At 37.0% G+C, this 24,567-nt stretch overlaps 1 protein-coding gene across 14 annotated transcripts in view; it reads right to left on the bottom strand.

Moving 5' to 3' along the window:
• LOC104148527 (neurabin-2) overlaps positions 1–24,567 on the bottom strand; it is a 135,212-nt gene that overhangs the window by 21,472 nt on the left and 89,173 nt on the right. For 7 of the 14 annotated variants that reach the window (XM_009681743.2, XM_068948563.1, XM_068948569.1 and 4 more), the window contains 10 exons: positions 11,452–11,584; positions 10,836–10,956; positions 10,210–10,314; positions 9,914–10,034; positions 8,296–8,463; positions 6,415–6,468; positions 3,376–3,605; positions 1,368–1,464; positions 1,104–1,287; positions 239–390 (listed from right to left, as the gene is read on the bottom strand). In XM_009681743.2, coding sequence (XP_009680038.2) covers positions 239–390; positions 1,104–1,287; positions 1,368–1,464; positions 3,376–3,605; positions 6,415–6,468; positions 8,296–8,463; positions 9,914–10,034; positions 10,210–10,314; positions 10,836–10,956; positions 11,452–11,584 — 1,365 coding nt within the window. The remainder of the gene's footprint in view (positions 1–238; positions 391–1,103; positions 1,288–1,367; positions 1,465–3,375; positions 3,606–6,414; positions 6,469–8,295; positions 8,464–9,913; positions 10,035–10,209; positions 10,315–10,835; positions 10,957–11,451; positions 11,585–24,567) is intronic. The other 7 variants (XM_009681744.2, XM_068948565.1, XM_068948571.1 and 4 more) reach the window with 1 other exon arrangement.

The raw sequence follows: 24,567 nt of genomic DNA, 5'->3' as shown, positions 1-24,567 counted from the left end.
AGAATACGGCAAACTCGCATACTTTTTCTTTTTTTTTTTGCTCACTTGAAGTTAACTGTTTCTTCAGAGATCACATGTGGTATGCACCTGAATAGCTTTTTTTCCACTTGACACAGCATAAAAATCTGATACTTCCACACAGTCTGAATGAAGCACGGGCAACACTTAAAATGGTGAACATAAATAAAATTGAATATACTTTCAGGCTCCTGAATGAATAATTATCTGTTATCTGTACCTGTTGATTTGCAGTCTGTTGTCCAGCCCCAAGAGATTCTTTCAGCTTTGATCGAGAAGGTGGCTGGCGTTTTACTTTCAAAGCAAGCTGAGCTTTTGCTTTGTGGGCACTGGTATCTAATCTGGGAGTATCCCCAACAAAAGCATCAAAATCTGCAAAAAATATGTACTCCTTTAAAAAAAAAATTGATAAACAAGCACTCCAACCCACTGTCCAGAAACATCTTCAAAAGTTAGAGCAGAATTATTTCAGCTGTTTATTATGAAAACACTATTTTCATATAATAACTACAACATTTTAATATATTAAGTGAATTTGTGCCCAAAATATGCTTTCCTATCCTTATTCTTTAAGCCAGGGACCCTTAAAAAAAAGTACATAAGCATCTTTTTAGAATAAGCTTCTCACTTGAATCAACACCTGAGAACATTCTGGGCATAACATTACCATAATACTTAAATAGAAATCACTGTAAGTTTTGGGATAAACCAAGTTTTGAAACAATACTTTTTTTTTTTTTTTTTAAATCTGATGTACCTCAGTGTTTTACTCTCAATAACACTATCCATTTCACCAACAGAGAATCTGAGAAACAGTAAAGGTGATTATTCTCCCCTTCTAACTCCTCTTTCCCACAAGATTTTAAAAACACATTACTACAATACAGAAAATGCTGCGGGACCTAAGCAAAAACATCCACAGTGGCTCAGGCCAAATACTTATCTAGCTAGCAGGAAACAGCAGCCCCTACTTTTTTTTCCTTTTCCTTTTTTCTTCTTCATCTTTTAAAACCACACATACACGTCTACTAATTTTTGTTTTTGATACATGTAAATCAAGAATCCTACACCTACTGCTAACTTACCAGAAATTAACATATCTGTAGAATCTAACCTTTCCTCTACTGTCTCTGTTTCCTTTTTTTCTCTCATCTTTGAGGGCTCATTCAATTGGCCTGGATTTTGACAGACATCTTCCAATAAACTGCTGCTTCCAAACATATACGGCATTTGCTCATATATTTGTAGTTTGTTTTCAAGCTCTGAAATCTGCAAGAGTTAAAGTTTAAAAGTCAGACACCACTTCCCTAGAATGCAAAAGTTGGTTTCAAAACATAATACTGCCTTACTTTTTCCTGATATATTTTCAGCTGTTCTGCATATTTCTGGTCTCTCTCTTCAAGTACCCTTGAATGATCCTCTTCTTTTTTCATAAATTCTATTTCTCTGGTAAGAGAAACACATGCAGTTGCATTTCAATACTAAAATGCTTTATACTAGTAAGCACGGTGAAAAATCAGTCTGTAAGCTATAACAACGGTGATTTATTAATCTTATAACATCACCAAATGATCTATGTATTTCTAGGCTTTCACTGTCTTAAGAAAAAAATAAAATTACGACACTATAATTTACTCTGGGCTGAAACACGATGTGTTACAACACTTTTCTACAGAATTACATCCATTTCTCTACCTTTAAGAGGTGGCTAGAAAGTTATATTTACACATTTAAAATATCAGGCGTATGCAGAAAGCTAATCGTTAGATCTTACTCACTTCCACAAAGGAACACAGACACTGTGCTACTGCAAAAGCAGGGTTTAATTCCAAAAGCTATGGTCAAATTCTTTAGTAGGAAACTAATGCCATTTTATGTTTCTACTTGGCTCATCCCACAGAAGCTGCAATGGCTGGGTTTTACAGAAACAAAAAAGGAAAAACAATTACAAGAAGGAAACAAAAATAAAAGGTGCTTTTTCCTGCAAATCAGATCGAATAACATGCAGAAACACAAAGCTGAACATCTAAAACAATATACAAAAATTTCAGGTACAGTCAAAGAAATAACAGGAATTCGCTAAACAGTGAAGAAACGGAAGCTCACATGTTAGCAGTCACCTTCAACACACATTTGATATTCAGTTGTCAAGGGGAGAGGGGAAAGGAGGAGACAGTTCACCCAAGAGCACAAAAAGCGCAGACTGGAAAGTAACATTTCTAGATGTGGACTACAGAGCAAAACGGTCATGCAAACTACCTTTAGAAATAAGTAGCAAACGCAGAAATCGGGACAAGAGAATTATGTCCTTACAGTAACTACCAAAAGCAACAGTTGTGTTCTGTATTATTGAAACACTTCTGTAAGTATTTTACAATTAACTCTTGTTCAGCTAAGAAGAAGGTAAAACAAGCAGCCACAATTGCATGACAACACAGTATTCAAATCTTATGCAGCTGTACCTAACAAGACGTATTACCAATACCTGAAAAAAAACCCCAAACCTGTTAATGGATTAAAAACACTGCTTTTATGCTGCTATTTTTCATGAATTACGTATATAACAAAAACTCTGTTAATTTTTTCTCAGAGTTCTTTTTACCCCTCACTACAAAACGTAACTTTTAAATCAGATGACTGAATCGCAGGTATCTGGCCCTTATCCAGATACCCTTATGAGCTTCAGAATGGAAATGACTCTTCGGACAAGATGATTTAGACACACGGGATCTACTAGATTTTTTCTCAAAAGGAAGCTACCAGATTCTTCACTAAGTAATGAAGAGGTCTGTGGTAAGGAGTACTAACCATAAACCAGCACAAACGCTAATTCGACAATGTTAACAGCTTGCCAGGGAGGTGATGCAATCTCTACTGAGGAAATGCCCAGTATTTATTTATTTTGCAAAAGCACTAGGGATTTTCAAACCAGGATCTTGGCACTTCTATTATAAATACTGTGAAGCAAATAGTTCCTACCGAGGAACATCAAAATCAGAAAGAAATTACAGGAAAAATTGAAAGGCTAAACGCTAGACTATTTAGTTCTGTCACTTTTGCATGACACAGCATGGAGAGGATATTAAGAACACTGAAACTCTCTTATTTCTTCCTAGTTTTTCTGAAAATGGCAGAACGTGACACTGCAGAACGGTTTGCCTTATTAAATGAAGAACTGAGGTAAAGCTATTAGAGCCAAATCTTGACAAGACCATCTGATAATTCCAGTTTCCAATTTGAGGTAGTTAGAGAAGGATTTTCAATCTCTACCAGAACTCTAGTATTGCTGTCAGTTCTTCCCATAACATACAAAACACACAAGCAAGAAACGGAGACTTAGTATTTTGAGGCACTTACTTTTGCTGGTAATCTTTGAGCAATTTCTTGGCCTTGTTGTATTTCTTTTCAAGGGCATCACATTGTTCCTGGGTTTCTTTAAGATGCTCGTTTACTGTTTTGCATAAACTCTGTGCCTCTATCCAGTAGGTTTCCAACTTCTTAATTTTCTCTTTGTTTTCTTCTATGTTTTGCTGAAGTTGGGCTCGACTTGATTCCCATTCAGTTTTTTCTGTTTCAACAATTTTTAACTGAAAAGAAAACATTAGTACTTAAGGAATTAATCTAAACTAAAAACTGAAATCAAAATAGTTATTTATACCTGTTTAAGTAGAGAACAGCTAATAACAATTACTTTTTATCAGTAATATTAAAATAACATACTGAAATTTTATCTATTCAGACAGATGCCACCAATCACGTAGCGAAAGTATCCAAGAATCATTGTGCTTAATTTTTTTCCCCCGCTAAGGAAATAGGCAGAATTAGACTGTTGCTTAAGAACATGTCCTCTTCCTCCTCTTTACTATTTGCTATTATCAGATGTCCTATCACAAAGGCTCAGAGACTCTGTAATAGCTTTCTCAATGCCCAGTAACACAAAACCAAGCAAAACTATTCCAGGTGTATGTTTATTTTAATTAATTTCAGCAGGCATGCCAGACGAACATTCTGCTGTTTATTAAAATATCATGAGCAGTTTTGTCTTTGATTTAACAAAAAAAAAAAAAAAAAAACCAAAACAACCCAAAACCACACACATACACTCTTCTCAGTTTTCCTACAGTCATGCTGAAATTTTAAAATTCAAAAAACCAGAAGCATCTCCCACTCTGAAAACCATGTGCTTACAAGACTAGCTAGTCTGACTGCCAGGTAAGGCTCTTTACCTTGTAGCAGTGTCATCTGCACACAAGACTGACACTCATTTCCCACCAATGGGTGGATTTTTCTGCAGAAAAGAGCAAATGGCCAAAACTCTCCAAACTCTCCAACACAGTTCTTTCCACGTACACATATTACATTTCCTCAGGATGCGGTTTCTGTAAGTATCTCCCGAGTACCTACTTCTTCTAACACACATGTACTCCATGTGTGTGTGTTTGTGTGCGTGCATAGGGGTGTGTGTATACACACACACATATATGTATAAAAATAAGTAGAACATGTTCTCTGTTATGGAGGATGTAAAGTGGTCAGGGGAGGCACATAACTGCCCTCAATTCTCTTTTCCAAACATCTGTGTCAACAAGCAGGGAAAGGCAGCAAGTACCCGTGGACAATTAGCGTAAATAACAATACTTTTAAAATACCTATTTTGGAAGTAATATAGGCATTGAATTTACAGTGAAGAAGGTGTGCTGAAAGGCTGCTGATGGGAGTAATCCAGTTGTCTCACTCCAATGAATGAAATTCCTGACAACTCCCATATGAAGAATGTATCTTACCTAACAGACTCCTTGACTAACTGTTCAGTTAGCCAAATCATTTTATTAGCCCTTTTAGTTCTGTCTCTCACCGATTTACAACATGATGTGGTGATCAATACGGCGATCCCAATGACAGGATTTGGGGATTTCCAAAAACTGCTTTTTGGAAACAAGCATGCTCTTCTATATATTGGAAATAGTATTTCTCACATTACATCGGACACAATATGACTGAACATCTCAGCTTGCAGGCAATAAGTTCCAGTTGCCTTTGAAAGTGGAGATATGGAGACTTAACATGTACCAGATGAGCTCCTCGTCCTACTATTCTGTTACCAACAGCTTGCTGAGTAAACAAATGAGAAGAGTAGGTCTTTCTCAGTAATCTAATAAAAGGACTTCCTAAAAAATTAGGACACAGCTTGGTTTGCCTTCCTGGTGCTAATGAATGAAAAGTAAGCATTCTCTCAAAGCAGGAAAGAGACGGTCCCGTTTGGTTTAACGGTGGTTGCGTCATTAAACAGAATATTAATATATGTACAGTTCTCCTGATCTCAGAGGAGCGTGCAGACAGGACACTGCTTAGTTCATCCATGCCTCCTTCTTTGGGGACATTATTTACAATGAGGAAATCACTGTTTCTTAAGCCAGATAAGATAACTTGGGGACGGGGCAAATGTCTTGAGAGGTTCAATAATTTCTTGAATTAAAAAGGGAGCAATAAGTTGTACTGAAGACAAGATTTTTAACAGCTTCTTACCAATCCAGTAGGTCAAATTTCAAGAACACTGCAAGGAGGAGTACTATCAGAAAGCAAGATCAGAACTATCATAGGAATGCAAAGAGATTGTGGCTGCCTTGCCTCTCTACACCTGGAGCTATGAAGCATCAAGTCTGCAGAGCGTAGGAACAACCCCAACAGATACTGTTACTCCAAACGATTGCAATCTGAAGGACTCGGGCACACCCACCCACCCAGGAAAATCTGCTGCAACTTGTCCTAGGGTACAGATGGCTCAGTAAGGCAATACAGAAGGGCAACTGAATAAAAGAAGCTGTTCACCTACAGCAAATATTTCCAGAAAAAGGCTGCGCACAGATCTCCATCAGTGAAAATAGCGGCAAAAAGAACAATAAACCTTCCTCAGAGAAAACAGAAGTGCTGAGCCAACCATCACTCAAAACAAGCTGAAAATATTCTCTCCTCCCCAAAGCAGGTGAAAAATTTCAGGGAGGAAGAGGGGAAAACAAGGTACTCTAATAACAGAAAATTATCTTAGGCACAAACCACTGCTTGTAAGTGACAAATCTCTATTTGAGAAAGACAAGTTCTATCCACTGAAAACGTTTCCATGCCTGTTTAGGAGTTTGTTTCATACAATATTCAGCTCAGTTCAGTTCTACTATAAGGAGTAATATAGAAGCATTCATTTTATAATGGCTCAGCATTGTTGTTGGTTTCTTTTTTTCATTTGACTGCAGCTCTTCAGCTTATGAAGGCCTAGGTAGCACAACACAGTACATAGGGTCTGAGGCCTAAAGCAGTTTGCTGTCTTCTGGTTTCAACCTATTTGTAGCAAAATTCAGTTAGAAATGAAAAATTTAGTAATAAGACTGTTTGAAAACTTACTTTCTCCTTCAGCTGATTAACTTCCGCCATTGTTACTGCATGCTTTAATTGTAGCTGAAACAAAAACATATTTCTGTAAGAGCACACACAAAATGACACTTGAATTGTTAGTTCTAAGTATTTTGGATGTGATTCTCTTCTTCCTCAAGCTGTTTTTACAGTAGCGTAAAATCAACTTAATTATTTGTTGATTACAGAATTGATTAAGAGCCTTTATTAAAAGACTTAAACACCAATTAAGATCGATCGACGGTATTTTATTTGATACAAAAAAACAATATATGATCACCCAGCGTGAAAAATCCTGCACTGTTTTCTATACATTAAGTGAGGGGTTAAAACGTGCACGAGAGTTAAAAGGTAGTGATGCACTTATGACGACACATTGTATATGAAATCAAGCAAAAATTTAGAAATACTGAACATTTTTACTTATCAACATTTATGAATAAATATACTGTTGTTTTGTACAGTATTGTACACCACTAGTCTTCCTAGAATCACTAGAGCTGGATAAAGGCTACATCCAAGCCAAAGGTAAAGATAATTGTTAACAAGTCTTAAGAAAACAGCATGCATAGAGGTGTAAAAGCACACTTTTGGACAACTCTCAGTTACTTCTTATGTCTCACTTTGCATCTGTAACTCTGGGAAAAAAAAAAAAAAAACTGCGAGGCATAGTGCACCAAACATACATTAAAACAAATGAGTCCATGAGTTAGAATGCTTCATTTAGATTATGCTAATAACAGTGTGGTAATGATTCTAGGTAGGAATTTAATTGTATCCCAAGCAAATATGGTATTTATGAAAAGATGCCCTACTTTGCTGCTATGCTTCCTAATCCTAGAAAAACTCTAAGTGTTCTCTAGTGATCACTACTCTAAAATTGCAACTTCAACAGTATTATCAAGACAGCAAACTCAATGCCTGCCAACTACTGATCCTTTATAAAAATAAGTACGTACAAAATAGCATCTTAAAATGCCAAGCTGAGACAAAACAATTTTTATTTGCCATATATTTTTCTTCTCCAGATTGAAAGTGACAGGGACTTAAATCTACCAAAGAAACACAGGCTCCCAAATGTCAAACACTATACCACTTAAATCCCAGATTAAACTCCACAGGTCTGAGTAAGGCAAATAAGATCTTTTGTAACATACTGGTAAACTAAAATCCAATTTCCCAGTGGTATCAAGATGGGAGTCACAATTTGGAATCCCTACTGGGTTTACAAATTCATTACTGCCAAAAAACCTGAAAGAGTCACCTAAAGAACCCCTCTAAATCAAAAATATGCATTCTACAGAATATGGTGCTTTTCTGTACACAGACAGTTACCAGAAGACCTCAGTGACGGTAACCTCTGGATGTTGGAGGTCTAGGTGCCTTGTGACTTTTGGCCTGACAAAATTTACACGTGTATTTTTGTCTCCCTGAAGAACGCAAAACTGCGGGGCTAGAAACTGTTCAGAATGGGGATACTCATCTTTCCCCACCCCCTGCACCTAGAGCTTTCGCACTTTGCAGCAAAAAAGCGCAAGGTCCAACAAGCCAAAGAAATAAGAGAAACACCATGAACTACGTAACGTGATGTTCACAGACCACGACAAGGAGGAAGGTGGTCTTGAGTTCTAATGCCTGCTCCAAGCTTCTTTTTAATTAAAATCAAATGACTGCTTTACATAAATTTACACAGGGAAGCAGGGAACAAAGTTACAGAACATTTCAAAAGACACGAGATTGTTATTGGTGATGACGGGGAAAGAAACCCAAAAACCACAAGAAGAGGGACATGAAGGAGATTATAACAAACCTTTTCAGATTCAGATGTTTCCCAATGCACCACAAAGAACATGTAAGAAACTGGTACTGTACCTCTTTAAACTTAAGAAGAAACTGTGCTGAATCCATATCCAGTGGTAAACCGATATCTTCATTTTCAGGAAGATCAAAAACTTCTACAGATTTCCCATGCAAACGTGACTCAAATGTATCTTCATCATCATAGTCATCATCCTGGCAAGATGTAAAAACCATGACATCCTGTAACACACATGCTTCTCATTATGGTAGCAGCAATGAGGTTCACACACAATTAAGGAATCCAAACAGTTGCAAAGTTTTTCTTGACTTGTTACTATTCCTTTTTAGTTTCTTTTATCTAGAATATTCTTTAAAGTTGACGTGCAAACATTTTTCATAAAAATTCCACAAAAGAGACCTAAGTAAGCAATCAACAAAACAAGCCATGGCTGACGCTCAGAAATAACTTCAATTATTGAGAAGTTGGAAGCATAGCAAGTAGTGATAATCACGTGCCTTGATAATGGTAACTTACGAAATTATTTTTTTTCCGTTTTAATCAAGTTGTCTGTCTTATTCCTTTTTCAGAGAATCACAGAACGGTTGAGGCTGGAAGGGACCTCTGGAGAACATCTAGTCCAAGTCCCCTGCTCAAGCAGGGTCACCTAGAACAGCCTGCCCAGGACCCTGTCCAGATGGCTTTTGTACATCCCCAAGGAAGGAGACTCCACACCCTCTCTGGACAACCTGTTCCAGTGCTCAGTCACCGTCACAGTAAGAAAGTTTTTCCTCACGTTCAGACAGGACTGCCTGCGCTTCGGTTTGTGCCCGTTGCCTCTCGTCCTGTCACTGGGCACCACTGAAAAGAGTCTGGCTCCATCTTCCTGACGTCCTCCCTTTAGATACTTAGATGCATTGGTAAGATCCCTGCCTCAGTCTCCTCCAGGCTGAACACTCCCAGCTCTCTCAGCCTTTCCTCATAGGAGAGATGTCCCAGTCCCCAAATCATCTCAGTGGCCCTTCACTGGACTTGCCCCAGTAGCTCCATCTCTCTCTTGTACTGGGAGAGCCCAGCACTGCACACAGCGCTCCAGACGTGGCCTCACCAGGGCTGAGTAGAGGGGGAGGATCAAAGATCACCTCCCTAGACCTCCTGGTAATGCTCTTCCTCATACAGCCCAGGATACCATTGGCCTTCTTGGCCATAAATGCACATTGCTGAATCATGGTCCACCAGGACTCCCAGGTCTTTCTCTGCAGAGCTGCTTTCCAGCAGGTCAGTCCCCAGCCTGTACTGGTGCATGGGGTTACTCCTCTCTAGAGGCAGGACTCTGCACTTGCCTTTATTGAACTTCATGAGGTTTCTCTCTGCCCATTTCTCCAGCCTGTCATGGTCCCTCTGAATGGCAGCACAGCCCTCTGGTATATCAGCCACTCTTCCCAGTTTTGCATCATCAGTAACCTCGCTGATGGTTCAGTCTGTCCCTTCATGCAGGCCATTGATAAACAAGTTAAACAGGATTGGAGCTAGTATCGACCCTGGGTTACACCGCTAGTTACTGGCCTCCAATTAGACTTTGCATCTTTTTGCTTCAGTTTGATTCAAAAAAACATTTATCCCATTTACAGAAGCTACTGCATGCATACATCATCTACTTTATAAAATATATAAGTATTTATGGTGTTTTACCTGCTCTGTATCATCATGAGCATAGTGTTGCTCATATAAACATCTCTCTTGCTCTAAAGTCTCACTAATGAGACGGGCTACTTCACTCTGAGTCCCTGGTTTCTCTCTTCCAATCAGAAACCTACAAAAGAAAACATCGTGCAGCAGAAAGCTTAAGATATGCTTAAGAGATTTTTATCTTGCAGTACTGCTGCTTCCAATGACATCTTTGTAAAACTTTCAAATTATGTATTCTCCATTAATGAAAAATTACAATTCAAAAAAAAAGGGTAGTATTTGATAGAAGACATACATACCTCACTGTGCCTTTAGTGTTCTTGAGCACAGTGGCTGCAAAGAACTGAGTAACTCCCACTAGACTTATACCATCAACTTCAACAATCTGATCATTGACTTGAATTCTGCAAAATAAATAAATGCTTAGCTATCAGTTCAACAAAAAGATTTCAGCTTGACAAATTATTCACATGACCACCTGAAACTCCCTAGTATTTATAATAAGAAAGCTTGTTTTTAAGGAATGAATTTCTTAGGACTTAGTCTGCTGATTCTCAGTTAAAACTGCAGATAACCTATTAGAATTTATATAGTCTTCGCCGTGGTATTTTTATACCATATACACATTGATTGGTGTCCTCCGTTGTCAGCATGATTTTGTGGCAGCATTACACATGGGCACACTCTGAGCTTCATTCCCTGTATGTAGTATACCTACGTACCCAGTAGCTCTATGTTTATTTTACAAAATGCCCTATGTTAAATCAAGTAACTTTTAAAAAACTTTACATAAAGCAGCAAAGTAACTTATTCAGTTGTGTGCAGCTTTTGCCCCTTTATTCACAGTATTCAACATATCCAATTAAAACAATTGGGATTAGTTAAGAGTTAGCAAAAAGCATAATCAATTCAATAGAAAACTCACCGTCCATCTTTCTGAGCAGCTCCACCATCTGTTATTGTTTTTACAAAAATACCTAGTTTTTCTAGTCCCTGGTCTGCACCAACTCCCATTCCAATAATACTGATGCCCAGACCACTGTCACCTAAGGGAGTCAAAAAATTAACATCAACCACACAGCATAAGATGTAACACTGTTCCAAGTCCATCCATACGAAAGATATGAAAATTCACATATTAAAAAAATGTAATGAATACCAAAGAACATATTTTCTGTCTAGATTCAACTTACTAAAGCTCTTTGGTATTGTAGCTATGACTACATAGCCTGTTAGATGAAAAGTTTCATGGTATCTGCAAGAGAATTCTACCTCAAAGATTTATGAGCTCTGTGTATGCTAGCCCCAATCTGCCACTCATTAATGTAGCCTTCCTAACTTCAATTAAGTATGACAATTTGCACTTAACAGAGGCCATTCCTGTAAAAATTCAGTATATTCAAGAGAACTATTCCCAGATGAAAGCTTGAACACATTCAAAATTTCAAAACCTAAATTCAGTGAAAATGCAGTTTAAAATTTCTTTATCTTTCACGTGCATAGTATCTCTTTCAAGCAAGTACTCGAGGTTTAATTTGCACCTTTTTCTATTTCTACAGGAAACACTTCCATTTTTTCCACCCTTTTCTCAAGTTCATACTCAGCTGAGGCTGCCACAGGATCAACTTCTTCGTTACGTCTATCATAGTCTTCATTTGAGTAAGTACTGAAAACCTAGGAAAGGTAACAGAAATTCTCATTTCAGTATTTTTTCTCCCCTTCCAAACATGATACAATTGAAAGAAAATCAAAAAAGGAAATTAAAGCTGTATTTTTTAAAGATCTTATTTTCTAAATAACCATCAATTTATTTGTAGCAGCACTAAATACTGCTGTCATAAGATGTTTCTAACTTATACAGAAATAACACTTTAGAAGTTTCAAAACAATTAAATGCTTTTTTTTTTGGTAAATGCAATAAATCTTTAAAATAAATCAGTTCAAGAAATCAGTTGCCGCCTCTTTGATAAATAGTGTCTCTTTCTTTGGATTACATTCTCCCAAATCCCTCTTCCTCTCTTCTCCCCTCCCTCCACACCATCTGCCAATTACAGTGCTTCGAACAGATGTAGTTTTCTGATTTTGCAGGGGAATCACGCAGTTTCCCAGGAAAAGGAAATGCCTTGTTACATACATTACTATTTTTAGTAATCACTCCAGCTGAATTTCTGAATTGTTAAAAATAAAGGATAAGCAAACAACACAAATGAGTAACCAGTATTAAGATAAAAATCTAGAAAGGAAGAAAGAATGAGTAATATAGCAAGGTTAATTTTACTATTCAGCATGTTCATGAGTTATGTTTAAATACATATAAGTTAGGGGGAAAACAAAAACAAAAAAACCCACAAGAGTCATAGTCCCTGCCCCCCAAGCCCCCTCAAAGATGAAAAACAACATTTACCTCAAAAACAAGGTTTACATGCTTAATTCTTTTGTGGGTACTGTGCGTTTTCCTCAATAGCCCCACGAGACAAAAAACACTCAATTATGGATGGCAGTAGTCTCCCTAATCAATGATGTCCAGTGCTGACAGAAAGTTACTTTACATTGCCTACTGAGTTTTTGCAACTTTTGCATTTTTGCACAAAGACTACCTAGACACGTAACTAATCATGTAAATAGCACAGAATTATATGGTGCTAGTTCTCTCTGGCAGTAAACTCAGATTCAGGAAAAAAAAAATTATTAAAACAGATTTCCAAAAAGTAACTAAGATAACTGTTTTAGGAAACTTTTAGAAACTCTGCCAAATGCTACATTAGCCTGTAAAGCCTGGGCCACTCCACAAACATGACATGGCCATATCTTTAATGAAGCAGTCCAACAAATAAGCAAGATTAGATCCACTGGGTTGAAGAAGAAAGAAAGAAATCTATGCTTTTGGAAGCTTCTCCCCCTGCCCCCTACTCCCCCAAAAAAGAGCCTTACTACAAGGAGTGCTGAAAAGGATTTGAATTCTTCTCAAGTCTTGCATAAAGGCAAACAAACTAACAAACTCCTTTGGACGGTCACCCAGACACCAGTGGGCAAAAATTGGCAACAGAGGGATGACAAGGGATGCACTTGTGGTATCTGTCTTCCATAACCTTTAAAGAAAAATCTGCAAACTAGCATATGAAAATCATCCAAATGGCCTCAAGAATCCTTACTCTACCAATATAAAAAAAAAGGTGGCAACATTCTTTAAACCAATACAAAAAATTGTAAATATGATATGGAGTAGAAGCATTTTGAGTTCATGAAGCACGGTGCTCCCTTTGGGAGGAGACCTGGCTAGCTTGGTTCCTTGCCATCCCACAAAAGGGCCAACCTCCCTACCCAAGGAGACAGTCAAGTTACACTAATAGGATGGAATTTAAACTAACAACAAGAAGAAAGTTCAAGAGCGGACAAAAAAGTACTTTTTAGCGTGAATACTGTGTTCTTAAGAACAAAATGAAATACTAGGTGCATGAAAAATAACAAGAAATAAATCAAGGCTGCTCATTTATAAGTGCACATGTGACTTAGCGTTAATAACTTAGATATGAATAAAATGTTAAAAAACACTAATTATCAAACCCCTTAGTGAGTGAAACGTGGAGGATGTAGTCTATGCTGCGGTCTATTTTAGAGATACGGACAATTTTATCTTATCTTGATTCTTTATGACTCAGCGTTCTAACACACAGAGCAGAAGATGATGTTTAATAGTTAGTACTGACTGAAAAATTACATTAACAAAGACGACAACCAGCTCCTTATATAACCATTTATAAGGCAATGGAGAGAGGGGGGAACCAAAGTCACATCAATTTAAAAGACTGAATTAAATATGCTGCAAGTTTCAGGCTGGCAGCACCAAAATATCTCTGCAACTTCTAAAATTACTGAATATTTTCCCAACTCAAAAGCAATAGCATTACACTTGGGAGTCTCATGGAATTCACCCATTTTGATAGAAAACTGATCATAGTAATTGATCATCTCAGATACAGAAATGTATCATAGAATTTAAAATTTGTAGTGGTTTCAGTTCAAGTGATCTTATCTTTATATTTATTATAAATAAAACAGTAATAGCACAAATAACATATGCACATTAATACTGCTGATATTTATGCACCTTAACTCTTTGAGAAAAACCTTTTCATGTATCTGAAATCAGTTATTATTAACTCAGTAATAGAAGGAATTCATACTTTTCCTTAAAACGGCAGATGGCATGGTATAAGAATATTTAGGTAATATTCTAAAAGACAAATTCCCACAACTAAGAGAAGATACATTTGTTTAAAAATAACGGAAAAAAGTAGCCTGACTTCAGGATGACAATTTTGAGGAAAAAAAATACACGTTTCCATAGAACAGAGGAAAAGCAAAACTGATGATATAAGATCAGAAGTCAAACCTACAATACGAAAGAGAAAAGCAAGAGCACTCTTAGAACTATGGCAAAAGAGTCAAAGGCAAAAAGTAGAATTTTTTATTGTGTAGAATCAAAACATGGTATTCATCTTTTTCCAGGCAGATATTGATACTAATGTAGAAAAGACAATTATTAAGCAAGTATTTTTTAATGGCAGCTAGTATTAAACACAGTTAAAATGTAGATAATAACTAAGATAAATTATAAGTTACACAGTCTAGAAGACAGACGAGAAAGCTAAAGTTCTCCTCTGCCCTATGTCTGGCCAGGTTTAGGCGCTGATTTGAATGCATTAGAATAAAAGGAGTTCTAATCTTACTATTTACAAGCTCCTGCTTGCTGGGGTTATTAAAATTATTAGTAAGGGGAAAAAAAAAAAAGTATTTCTTTTAGGAAGCGAGATGATCGTAACAGTCATACATACACCCTAGACCATTAATTACAGTTAACTATGTTAACAACTCTACTGAAAACAAGTACTTCTTTTAAATAAGTGAGCATAGACAGCTCGCCTTTACTGTTCTTAGTACTGATGGACAACATAAACACCTTTATGTTAATTTTCAGCAAACCTTTGAATAGTATAAAAATACCAGATAACTCAAAAATAAGTTACTTTTCCATAATAAGCGGCATTGAGGACTGACATTCATTCAGTTAACTGACTAAGCTGTTAAACATTATTACTAAAGAATAAAAACATGGAAACATATGTAAAATCCAATAAACATTTTAACAAAAGTTAGTGAAACAATTCTGTTTTACCCATTATGACAATACAAATTAAACCAGTAAAGATAGCTTCACAGATTAATACGCTCCTTTTCCATAACACTCAGTACCTCAGAACGTTCAGATGATTTAACCCAATTTTGACTTAGCAGCATCACCAACACCTACTGTTAGCTACCTACAGGTACAAGCAAGCACAGAATTTCCATTTTGTGAGGACTCAACCGATATTTTTAAAAGACATCCTTTAGCAAACGCAGGTTATTGTCTCAACATAGTGAAAGCTAAGTAAATTTTACAAGTCTTTTAGCATAGACTGTTATATATCCAGAAGGTTAATCTAACAGTTCTTTCCTAGCTTCAATAACTTATCTGGAAAAAGACGCTCTAAAAGCAAGCAAATAAAACCCCCCTACTGCTTTCATAAATACACCCAATACCTCTTTTCTTCAGAAAGACCCCCCACCCCCCAAAAAAATAATTTGAATCCAAGAAAGCTCTGATAAGAGCACTGAATTTTTAAGGATTGTTTTAGCTAGATTGTTAAAAGACATACTTGTAAATTTGCAAAGTTCTTAGAGAATAAATATATTGATTTGGAGGTAGAACAAATTGTATTCATCCCACCAGTAGAACGGATCACTTTTTGAATACAGAACTCAGTTTATCCCTTTCTATGAAGATGCTGACATCAACAAGATCAGGACTCAAAAACACCAAAGCAGTCTACTGTCTCAAAGATAACTATCATTCAGTTAGCGCTATCATACAGAACTAAATATCCATTATATCACCTTAGTGTCATCACAGAAAATCATCATAGAAGAACAGCAATATGCTTGCTTATCTCAAAATCTCAGCAGCACATAGAAGCTCTACTGAAAAACTTTGTTAGCTTTAGCAGAACAGTAATTTCGTTAGAAGGAAAGTCCACTCTTCAGAAAAGAGACAATATTTTACCTGTCAAATCATAACACAATTACATTCCAAAGAGCCCCACCTCCTATAATCACTCCTAAAAGACAGATTTGCTTGCACATGATCAAAAGCGTAATTTTACAAACATTACTAAATAGCAAGTTTAAGAAACCAACAACCTCACGCAAAGATTCCCAAGTAATCAGAGCTGAATAAATTTCAATATCACTTTTAAACACTAATGTAATACTCACTGAAAAGCATAATACCTACATCAGCAGTTAAAGTAACAGTAACAGTTGAAAGGCATCTCCGGGAGAGAAACGGTCTCCCACCTAGAGACCACACCTAGCAAGGATTCCACTAGTTGGTCCGTACTTCTTCTGAAATACAACTCTTATTTTGAATAGAAAAATTTAATGACACTGAATAAAATTATGGCTCAGGGAAATTGCCCAATAATTTCTAAATCCTTCAATAAATTATCTAATAATAAGCAGTTTCAGCTTTTCAAATTGATCACCTTGTCTACATCTGGCAAAATATTAAGTACCCAAGCAGATATGAATAATCATTTGAAACAGTGCACTAAAGCAGGACTGAAGTACTGTGTACACTTGACTGTTGATTCTTATAATCTCCCTCTTCAGTTAAAACAGACGTTGGATTACCACTACCCATTATTCCATCCACTTCTGAAAGCTACATAGTTAAGTGTTATTATCATTGCTTGTTATATTTCAAGCAAAAATGACTATACCTGATTTAAATCAATTCATGCAATCAAGTGACTTAACCTCAGTAATCAAATACCTTGATTTAAAAGAAGGACTTTTCTTTTCTCTTCAAAACTGATCCAGAATGCTTAGTAACTGTTAAACAGGTTGACAAATATGAACCATTTCATTCAATACAGTATTTTTCTGTTATGAAACAAGTGGATAAACAGCCTGTACACACTTCTGTACTTTATTCCTTAGCATAACATAATTGAAAACCCAACCAAGTCAGTGCACGTAAAGGCAAAGTGCAGGCTTGCTTCAGACCCACAGCACAGACAACTTCATTGCCAGCACACTCAGACTGAATAACCCAACAGGGTTAACACTTGCGTCCACCTGTATCATTCACTGAGCCCTGCGGAGTACAGAAACTGGCACTGGCTGCGCGATACCAACTTCAGCCTAGTTTTCTTGAGCCTACGTGGCCCGTGGTTTTGTTAGAAAACAGTAAATGATTCCTTTCAACCAACTCATGAATAAATGAAGTAAAACAAAACCATGCATTCAACATACAACCAGTTTATCAAATTTAAATCAACTAGCCCTTGAATTGATTTTTTTTTCCTAACACAAGGAGTACTTCCCCAACCTAATTTCTGAGAATTAAATCCAGAAACTCTCAAGTTAAAAAATAATAAGTATTGCAGTTGCAGAGTAATAAAAATTTCCCGCCCTATCTTTCCAATAATGCCCAGGCTGTTTTTGAGGGGGAAGGATAATCAGCGGCTAAATATGAAATAATTCTTATCCATCCAGTGTTGACTAAAAAGTAGATAAATCAACCCGTATCAAACAAATCAGAAGTACTCCCACTCAAACAACAAAAGCTAGCACTGACTCAAAGCCCAATTTCCCAGCTATCTCAATTCACAAATGCCTTTTGCTAGGAATTTAGTAGATTCACAGGACAGGGACTCTAGTCTAGATATGAATCTTTACACCACAGAGGAAAACTCTGAATCGATTTCTTTCCGAGACAACCAAACCCATCGTAACATAAACTTGACACTTTTTTAGCCAAAAGAATTCTAATGATAAGTGAAATGTCAATTATTTTAAGAGTTAACCAATCAGTATTTGGAAATAAATATGAAGCCTGCTATTTATTTTAATACAATAGTTTCCAGTTGTTGAATGAGCACATGATTTAACAACTGAAACTTTCAATGTTTGTGAAGAGCTCTAACATCTGTTAACACCTGTGACAAACTATTAAACAAAATATTATTCAACATTAGTAGTACCATAAGTCCACGGACACACATTTGCCAAACTACTCAGTAACTTTTGTTTCACTGCCCTAGGTATTTCTTTTCCTGTCTTCCAAGTATTTCTCTTTTCCTGATACTCATCTTGGCATACCTTTTACACATTGTCTTTACTTTCTTTCTCCACCCCACAGTTCACTATTTCCTGTCCCTGTATGGAGCAATTTATGTTTTCCCCCACACTCAATCCCATCATGTTCTCCTATTTGCTGTTCTCGACTCTTTCCCTCTTCTTTTCTTTCTAATCGCACCTATGCTCATTTCTTCTGCACAGAGTCTGAAATTTCACACATAAGGTTTGCATAAATCCAAAAGGCCTACTAGCTGCAAATCACCACCAACACTAATTGGGGAGAATTCTGCTTTAACTTCCCTAACATTTTTCTTTTGAACACATTCTCACAACAGAACTCAGGAAGGAGAAAAACAATAGGAATACCTACTAAACGGCACTACTTCCAAAACCTCTCTTCTGACTTACCTCTTCTTGTTGGAAGCCTTTATGAATCCAACATAAAGAAAATAGCATGTTTCTTGCCACTCACACTATTCTCTACTTAATTCTCAATAAAAACAATACAATTTATTCTCTATTTATGTATTTCATTACAGTAACAAAGGCACTTTAAATACTTACAGAGCAGGACAGAGCAAGACATGCTATCCGTTTCTGTCAGATTAAACTACCTACTCCAGAAGAAGAAAGCCTTTCATTTTCAGACCTTTCAGTTTTAAACTTTAATAAACAAAATACTGAAGACAGAGAAAGTATCCGTTCAGATTTTGTGCAACGATTCTATTCCATTTCAAACATTCAGAATGGAATTTGAGAGAACATCCATGTCTCCCTCTACAGAAGCAGAGCTCTTCCAAGACTTAGTTGTTGTGTTTCACTACCACTGGTTGATGAGGCCTTGCTCTCTGACTGAAAGACTGCTGAAGAGACTGAAAAACTCCAAATAGGGCGTGATCAGAAGAGGCAAAAAACACAATACCACTAGCGTGGAAGAAAAAACCCACCCCCAAACCAAACTCACTCCCTGGCTCCTGAAAGACTCTATACGTATCGAAGACAGTTCAGTTACTAACGTACATAGGCTTCACAGATGCCTTAGTACCGTTTGCTTCAGCCTGGCAATCCAGAAGAACTAGAAATAGAGTTGTATTCTTATTTAGTACTTCCTAAACCAAAATTCTTGACTTGATTGAATCTAAACTACCTAAATAGTGAGCAAATTGGTAAGAAGAACTTTGAAAAAGTAACACTGAACACAAAATAGTCGAGTTAAATTAATTTTAGCTGGTTGTTCACCTTGCTGCTTTGTGATCACAGGAGAGGAAAAACAACAACAACAAGGCCATACCAGATCAACTCAAATAATCTGCAGTAATACTGTCACTAACAATGATGACCAACATCTCAGATTAGGATAGTCTCACTTCCAGTCACTTCAGAGGGTGATGGAGAAAGTGTTTGAGAAATACATCTAAAGGCTTTACACACCTTTTGGAATAGAATACTTCACTACTCAAGAAAAACATAAGAGCCCTGTACCAAACCCCACCCACCCACCCACCAACAAAAAAAACCCCACTGCTACACTGCATCTTCATGATCTCAAAGTACATAGTCAAATTGGATTTAATAGAGGCATGTTTCTTTTTACTGGTATCCTTTTGAGCAGACTTATCCCTTTTCATATCATTCTAATGTGTAACTTATGTTATTCCATCTCTCAAGAGGTAAACTACAAACAAGTTTCAGCTACTCCAGATATTTTTCAGGATCTAGGTTAAATATCCTCAGGTGCTAATAGCAGCAATCATCATCATCAAAAAGAAGCTGCATCTTTCAGCTCCTTAACTGAACTGTTGAGCTAATGAACTTTCCTCCTATAAATCCCTCTGCCTGCATTCTCATCTCCATAATAACCTCACCTCCTCTGTTTCTCCTCCTCAATGTTTCTGAGTACATCTCTGATGAAACCTTTAGGTGCCTCCCGTTTATCCCCTTTCCTCCCTCCTTTCCCCCACAGCTCTCCTCCATAGGAGAGGCAGCACGTGCTGCTGATGGTTCTACTATATCCCTATTGATCGGCTAACATTGGGTCAAAAAGAACAAGCAACAAATCAACCTACATCTATGTCAAGTACTTTTCTCTTAACACTACAGAAGTATCTCACTGAACTGCTTGACCTGTGGTTGACATGCAGTTGACCATTTATGCAGTCATCAATTCTCTAACCGTTGAAGAAACTCCAGGATTTGGGAGTCTTCCAGCATTTAGTGTATTTTGCATCTGTTTCTATGTATGAAATTTGGACATCGAGAAATTACAATTCTAAAATCAGAGGATGTATGAAACCGAAACACTACTCTGCAACATTCTGTTAAAAAGCATTCAACAAGAATACACACTGGCCCAGGAAAACCGTGCATTTCCTAAGAGCGGTAAGCTTTTAGAGATACACCATTGGACAAAAAAAAAAACAACTAGTTGAAGTGCATCTTCATTTACTGCTTCATTAGCTTTCAGAGTAAGCAGTTCTGTCCTACAGACTGACGAGTATGCCAACCTGAACAAAATTACAACTATAAAAAGAATATTTATATTTTGATGAGTCTCAGACAAATGGCAATATTATGAAGGATTTGTATACTCTCATAGAGGTGGGTGATACCTGGCTAGAGTCAGAACAACACACAAACTAGGAAAATGCTTTCAGTTCCTTTATTCAGAAGAATTAAGAAGTTTGTCACAGCTGAGTAGAAGTTTAAATATCAAAGCAAAGCCTGTACAAAGGTTTCCTCCCCCTCCCCTTTGCGTTCTTGACTTTCCAGTCTTGAAAGAAAGTATTATTCACAAAAAGCTGGGGACAGACGCTCCCATGCAACATAAACTGAACAACACTGTAAACTAAGCAGATCTATGAATGCAAATAATAGCAGCACTATCTTTTAAGCTTACCTGACAATAAATTTTGTAGACATCACAAATCATTACAGAACTTAGTCACTGTGCTCTTAAAGGTTTTGAGGGAAGTTTGACGCAATTAGAGGGAAAAAACATCCCAAGTAATCAATTTGGAAATAGGCATTTGTTTTACCAAAGGAAAGTGTCAGAACTACAAGTGTCAAACAGCACTCAGGCATTACATTCATGTTAATTAAGGACTGTCAAGGTAACCACATAACTGAAAGTCAGTTTAATCTCTACAAAAGCATACTAAAATATAAAGGGATGACAGCATAGTTACCTGACATTATTTGCACTGTCTGCAGTGCTGACCTTTTTTTTTTTTTCTTCCAGTTTATTTAGAAAACTTCAGGACAAATTCAGCTCCCTTGTAAATACCTTGGACAGCTGAGTGTGCTTTTCATTTCTTATTGACTTCATCTGTGGCAACAAGAGACTAAAAATAACCCTTGTTCCATAACACAAACCCAGTCTGCTAGTGAAGGTCTGCTAATAAGCATACACTATTGCTCTCTTCACTACCGTAGGAAAAAGAAGCAACTGCAACATAATGCTCCTCATGGTCTGCAGAGATCAAACAGCAGCAAGACTTAAAGAGTCAAGTCAACCAAGGCAAGTAAGAAATCTTCCCAAGGCATATGGTTATCAGCTTCTACAGAACCAAAACATTTATTTTAAAAAGTCTCATTTATATTTTCACAGGCACAGGGCTACTTAAAATAATATAGTATTCAAATCATTATGTTCCATCTTCCTAGAAATTCTCAGATCAAATTATGATCTCAAGCCATGCTACAGATGTCAATATTTACAGATCCCTAGCATGGTTCAGATTTAGCTTTAACTATGACTTCATCCTATGTTCCCTGGGAGCTCCCAGGTCCATCATCCCTCTACATCCCCATCTTTTTTTTTTTTTTTTTCCCCCCCAAACTTAAAAGCCTTGCCAATTTTACAACTGACTAGAAACTTCTCATTAGAGATATTAATCAAGTTCTCTCTGCTGTTGCGGCATAAACATTGTTTTTCCAGTACTTCTGTATAAGCTATATCCATTACCACACAAACAGACCCAACTTCTATTTTAAGTAAATCAAGTACGATGGTCAGAGCTCCACTGCAGAAACCTGAAGACCTGAAAGTATGCTTTTTCTTCCCCAAACACTTCTGAATGTTTTGAATTCTATAGCTCTGTCAGACATCTGCTAAACAGCAACTGCAAAATACAGAAAAGGTTGCTTCATAACCACTACAAAGTTAAACTGGGCAGAGTGGCAGGATTCATCATACCACTGTGCAGGAAGAAAACAAAAAAACCAGCAGTCCTGCCTGGCCTCATTCAGGAGGTTCTAAGACAAGGAGAAAACTAGAACTTCTCCTTCAGTGGCCACAGTGGCCTCCATGTCTGGAACGGCACTCGTATTTCAGTCAAATTAAATCTAAGTCTAACTCAAACTGGAAAAAAAAGGAATGTTTGTAGGATATATTTCTCAGTATGGCCTTCCTCTTAGCTACGGGTGTGGGGTAGAAATAATCTTTTTTTTACACTCAGAATTTTTTTCCTCTTCCAATATAAAATGCACTAAAATCCACACACAAAGTCAAATCAGAGAGATTTCTTCCTCCGAGGTAAAAGTTGGATTTTCTAAAAAGTTAATGAGCTATTTAAAGGTACATTACTAAAAAAAGATTTTAGAGAAGTGCAAGAAAAGATGGAAAATTATTCTTTATGTTCTAGAGCAAAAACACCCAAAACTATATGTCAGGACCCATCTCCACTAGCCATCATACAAAATACAAAACAAGAATGCAGACAAGGAAAGAAAACATTGCCTATGCAAAAGAAATAGGGGAGAAAAAGCCATTGAAAATGGCATGCAAAAGAGATTTGACTATATCTTTCCTATAACAGGTGTATAAGTTTCATTGAAAAGGGATAAAGGAAGACAAGTATCACAAGCTTCAATTTTAAGGCCTTAAAAAGGAAGTTCACTGACCAGATTACTACTAAACACACAAATGCTTATTAAGTACACAACTGTTTATTCTGCCAATCCAAGAGTTAGGTATTATGGCAATAACTATGCAATTTTAATGGAAAACCCATAACAGTTGCTATTAAGAGCTCATCTTTTGGTTGTGTAATCGAGAAGCTGGTACAGGGTGGCTCCAGCTGCTTTTAGAGAAGCAGGTAGGTTGAACAGTGCTAGTTACAAGAAACTACCTGAGTTTTGTCTACAGGAGAGCTTTCCTCACAGTTGGAACACAGATTTCTATTTATGCTTTGAACTAAATCTAGCACAGACATAACAAAGAATGCAGGAAAAGTCCATTACAAACATCACTACTTCAGTGGGATCTCATCAACGACCAGTTGTCGTTCCTGCCTACAGCAGGAAATCAGTGATCTGTAAACTAACACACATTTACAGACTATATATACTGCACTTTCCTCAGAGACTCAAGTGCACAAATGCAAGGGAGCTTTCTTCACTTTGAAAATGGACTGATGCCCCTCTGGCTCTCTCATGCAGATGTGCCTTCAGCCAGAGTCATTGTGCAACTCCAGTACTGGCGCTCTCCTTCAGTGCTCCAGGTCACCACTAAAACAACATTAACTACAAGAAAGCCATATAAAGTCATCCTGTCTATGGAGAGCCTATAAGAAAAACCACAATTAACAAAACCAGTATTTTGCCACACCCAAAACATTTTCTGGGCTACAGCACTGATGTATGTTTATCAAGCTGGGAAATGACAATCCTCTGCTGCAGGAAGTACAGTAGTCAGAATTTTTACATCCCTCTGATCAGTAAGGGGGAAAGCGAGTCCTGACTCAGTATGAACAAAGTGTAAAAACTGTTTGTTAAAGATTAAATTTTTCCTTTCTGCAATAGCCTAAGAAGAAGAGTACGCTTGAGAAAGACCAGAGAGTTTCCTGCTCCATGCCATCCCCCAACTCCCCATTCTCCTCTCAAACTCTAAGCGGAACTAGAATAACTGAAATCTGCAAGACGACTACTGGTAAACAGGGCTTGAGCTGTGGAACGATTTTGTTCATTTTGGACTATTTTTGGTGAATAAGGATCAGACTCCTAAATCTTTTTAATTTGTTAGTGCTGCAGTATTCATTACTCCTTGTTACTTCACCTGCCCCATAACTCCTGCTTCCATAACTTCATAACTCTGTAAGGTTCATGTTAACACTGCTACAGAATATTGACCAAGCCAGTATAAAAAAAAAAAAAATCATGGGGATTATTAGAGAGAATCCTATAATCGTAAATAATAGGAATCAGTCTTTTGATATTTTCTCATAGGTAATTCTGAGAACAAATCTAAAGTTTAATATGTTTTTTTAAAAACATTTGTACACCAAGTACAATAGAATGAGTCCCTCCCAACGCAATATCACAGTTCTGAACAAATGAATGCAAGTATTAAAGGTCACTTGTTAATTCATAAAAGTCTAATGTTCATAGAAATACCCAATAAGGCAAGTAAAAGTTCATGCGTTTCACTATGTATAATAAGATTGTCTTTTGAAGTCGCTGTGATTCCTAAATCA

Source organism: Struthio camelus, chromosome 6 (genome assembly GCF_040807025.1).
Source record: "Struthio camelus isolate bStrCam1 chromosome 6, bStrCam1.hap1, whole genome shotgun sequence".
In the NCBI taxonomy this organism is placed as follows: Eukaryota; Metazoa; Chordata; class Aves; order Struthioniformes; family Struthionidae; genus Struthio; species Struthio camelus.
The sequence above is the reverse complement of the archived record's forward strand: the minus strand, read 5'-3'. Positions and strand labels throughout refer to the sequence as shown.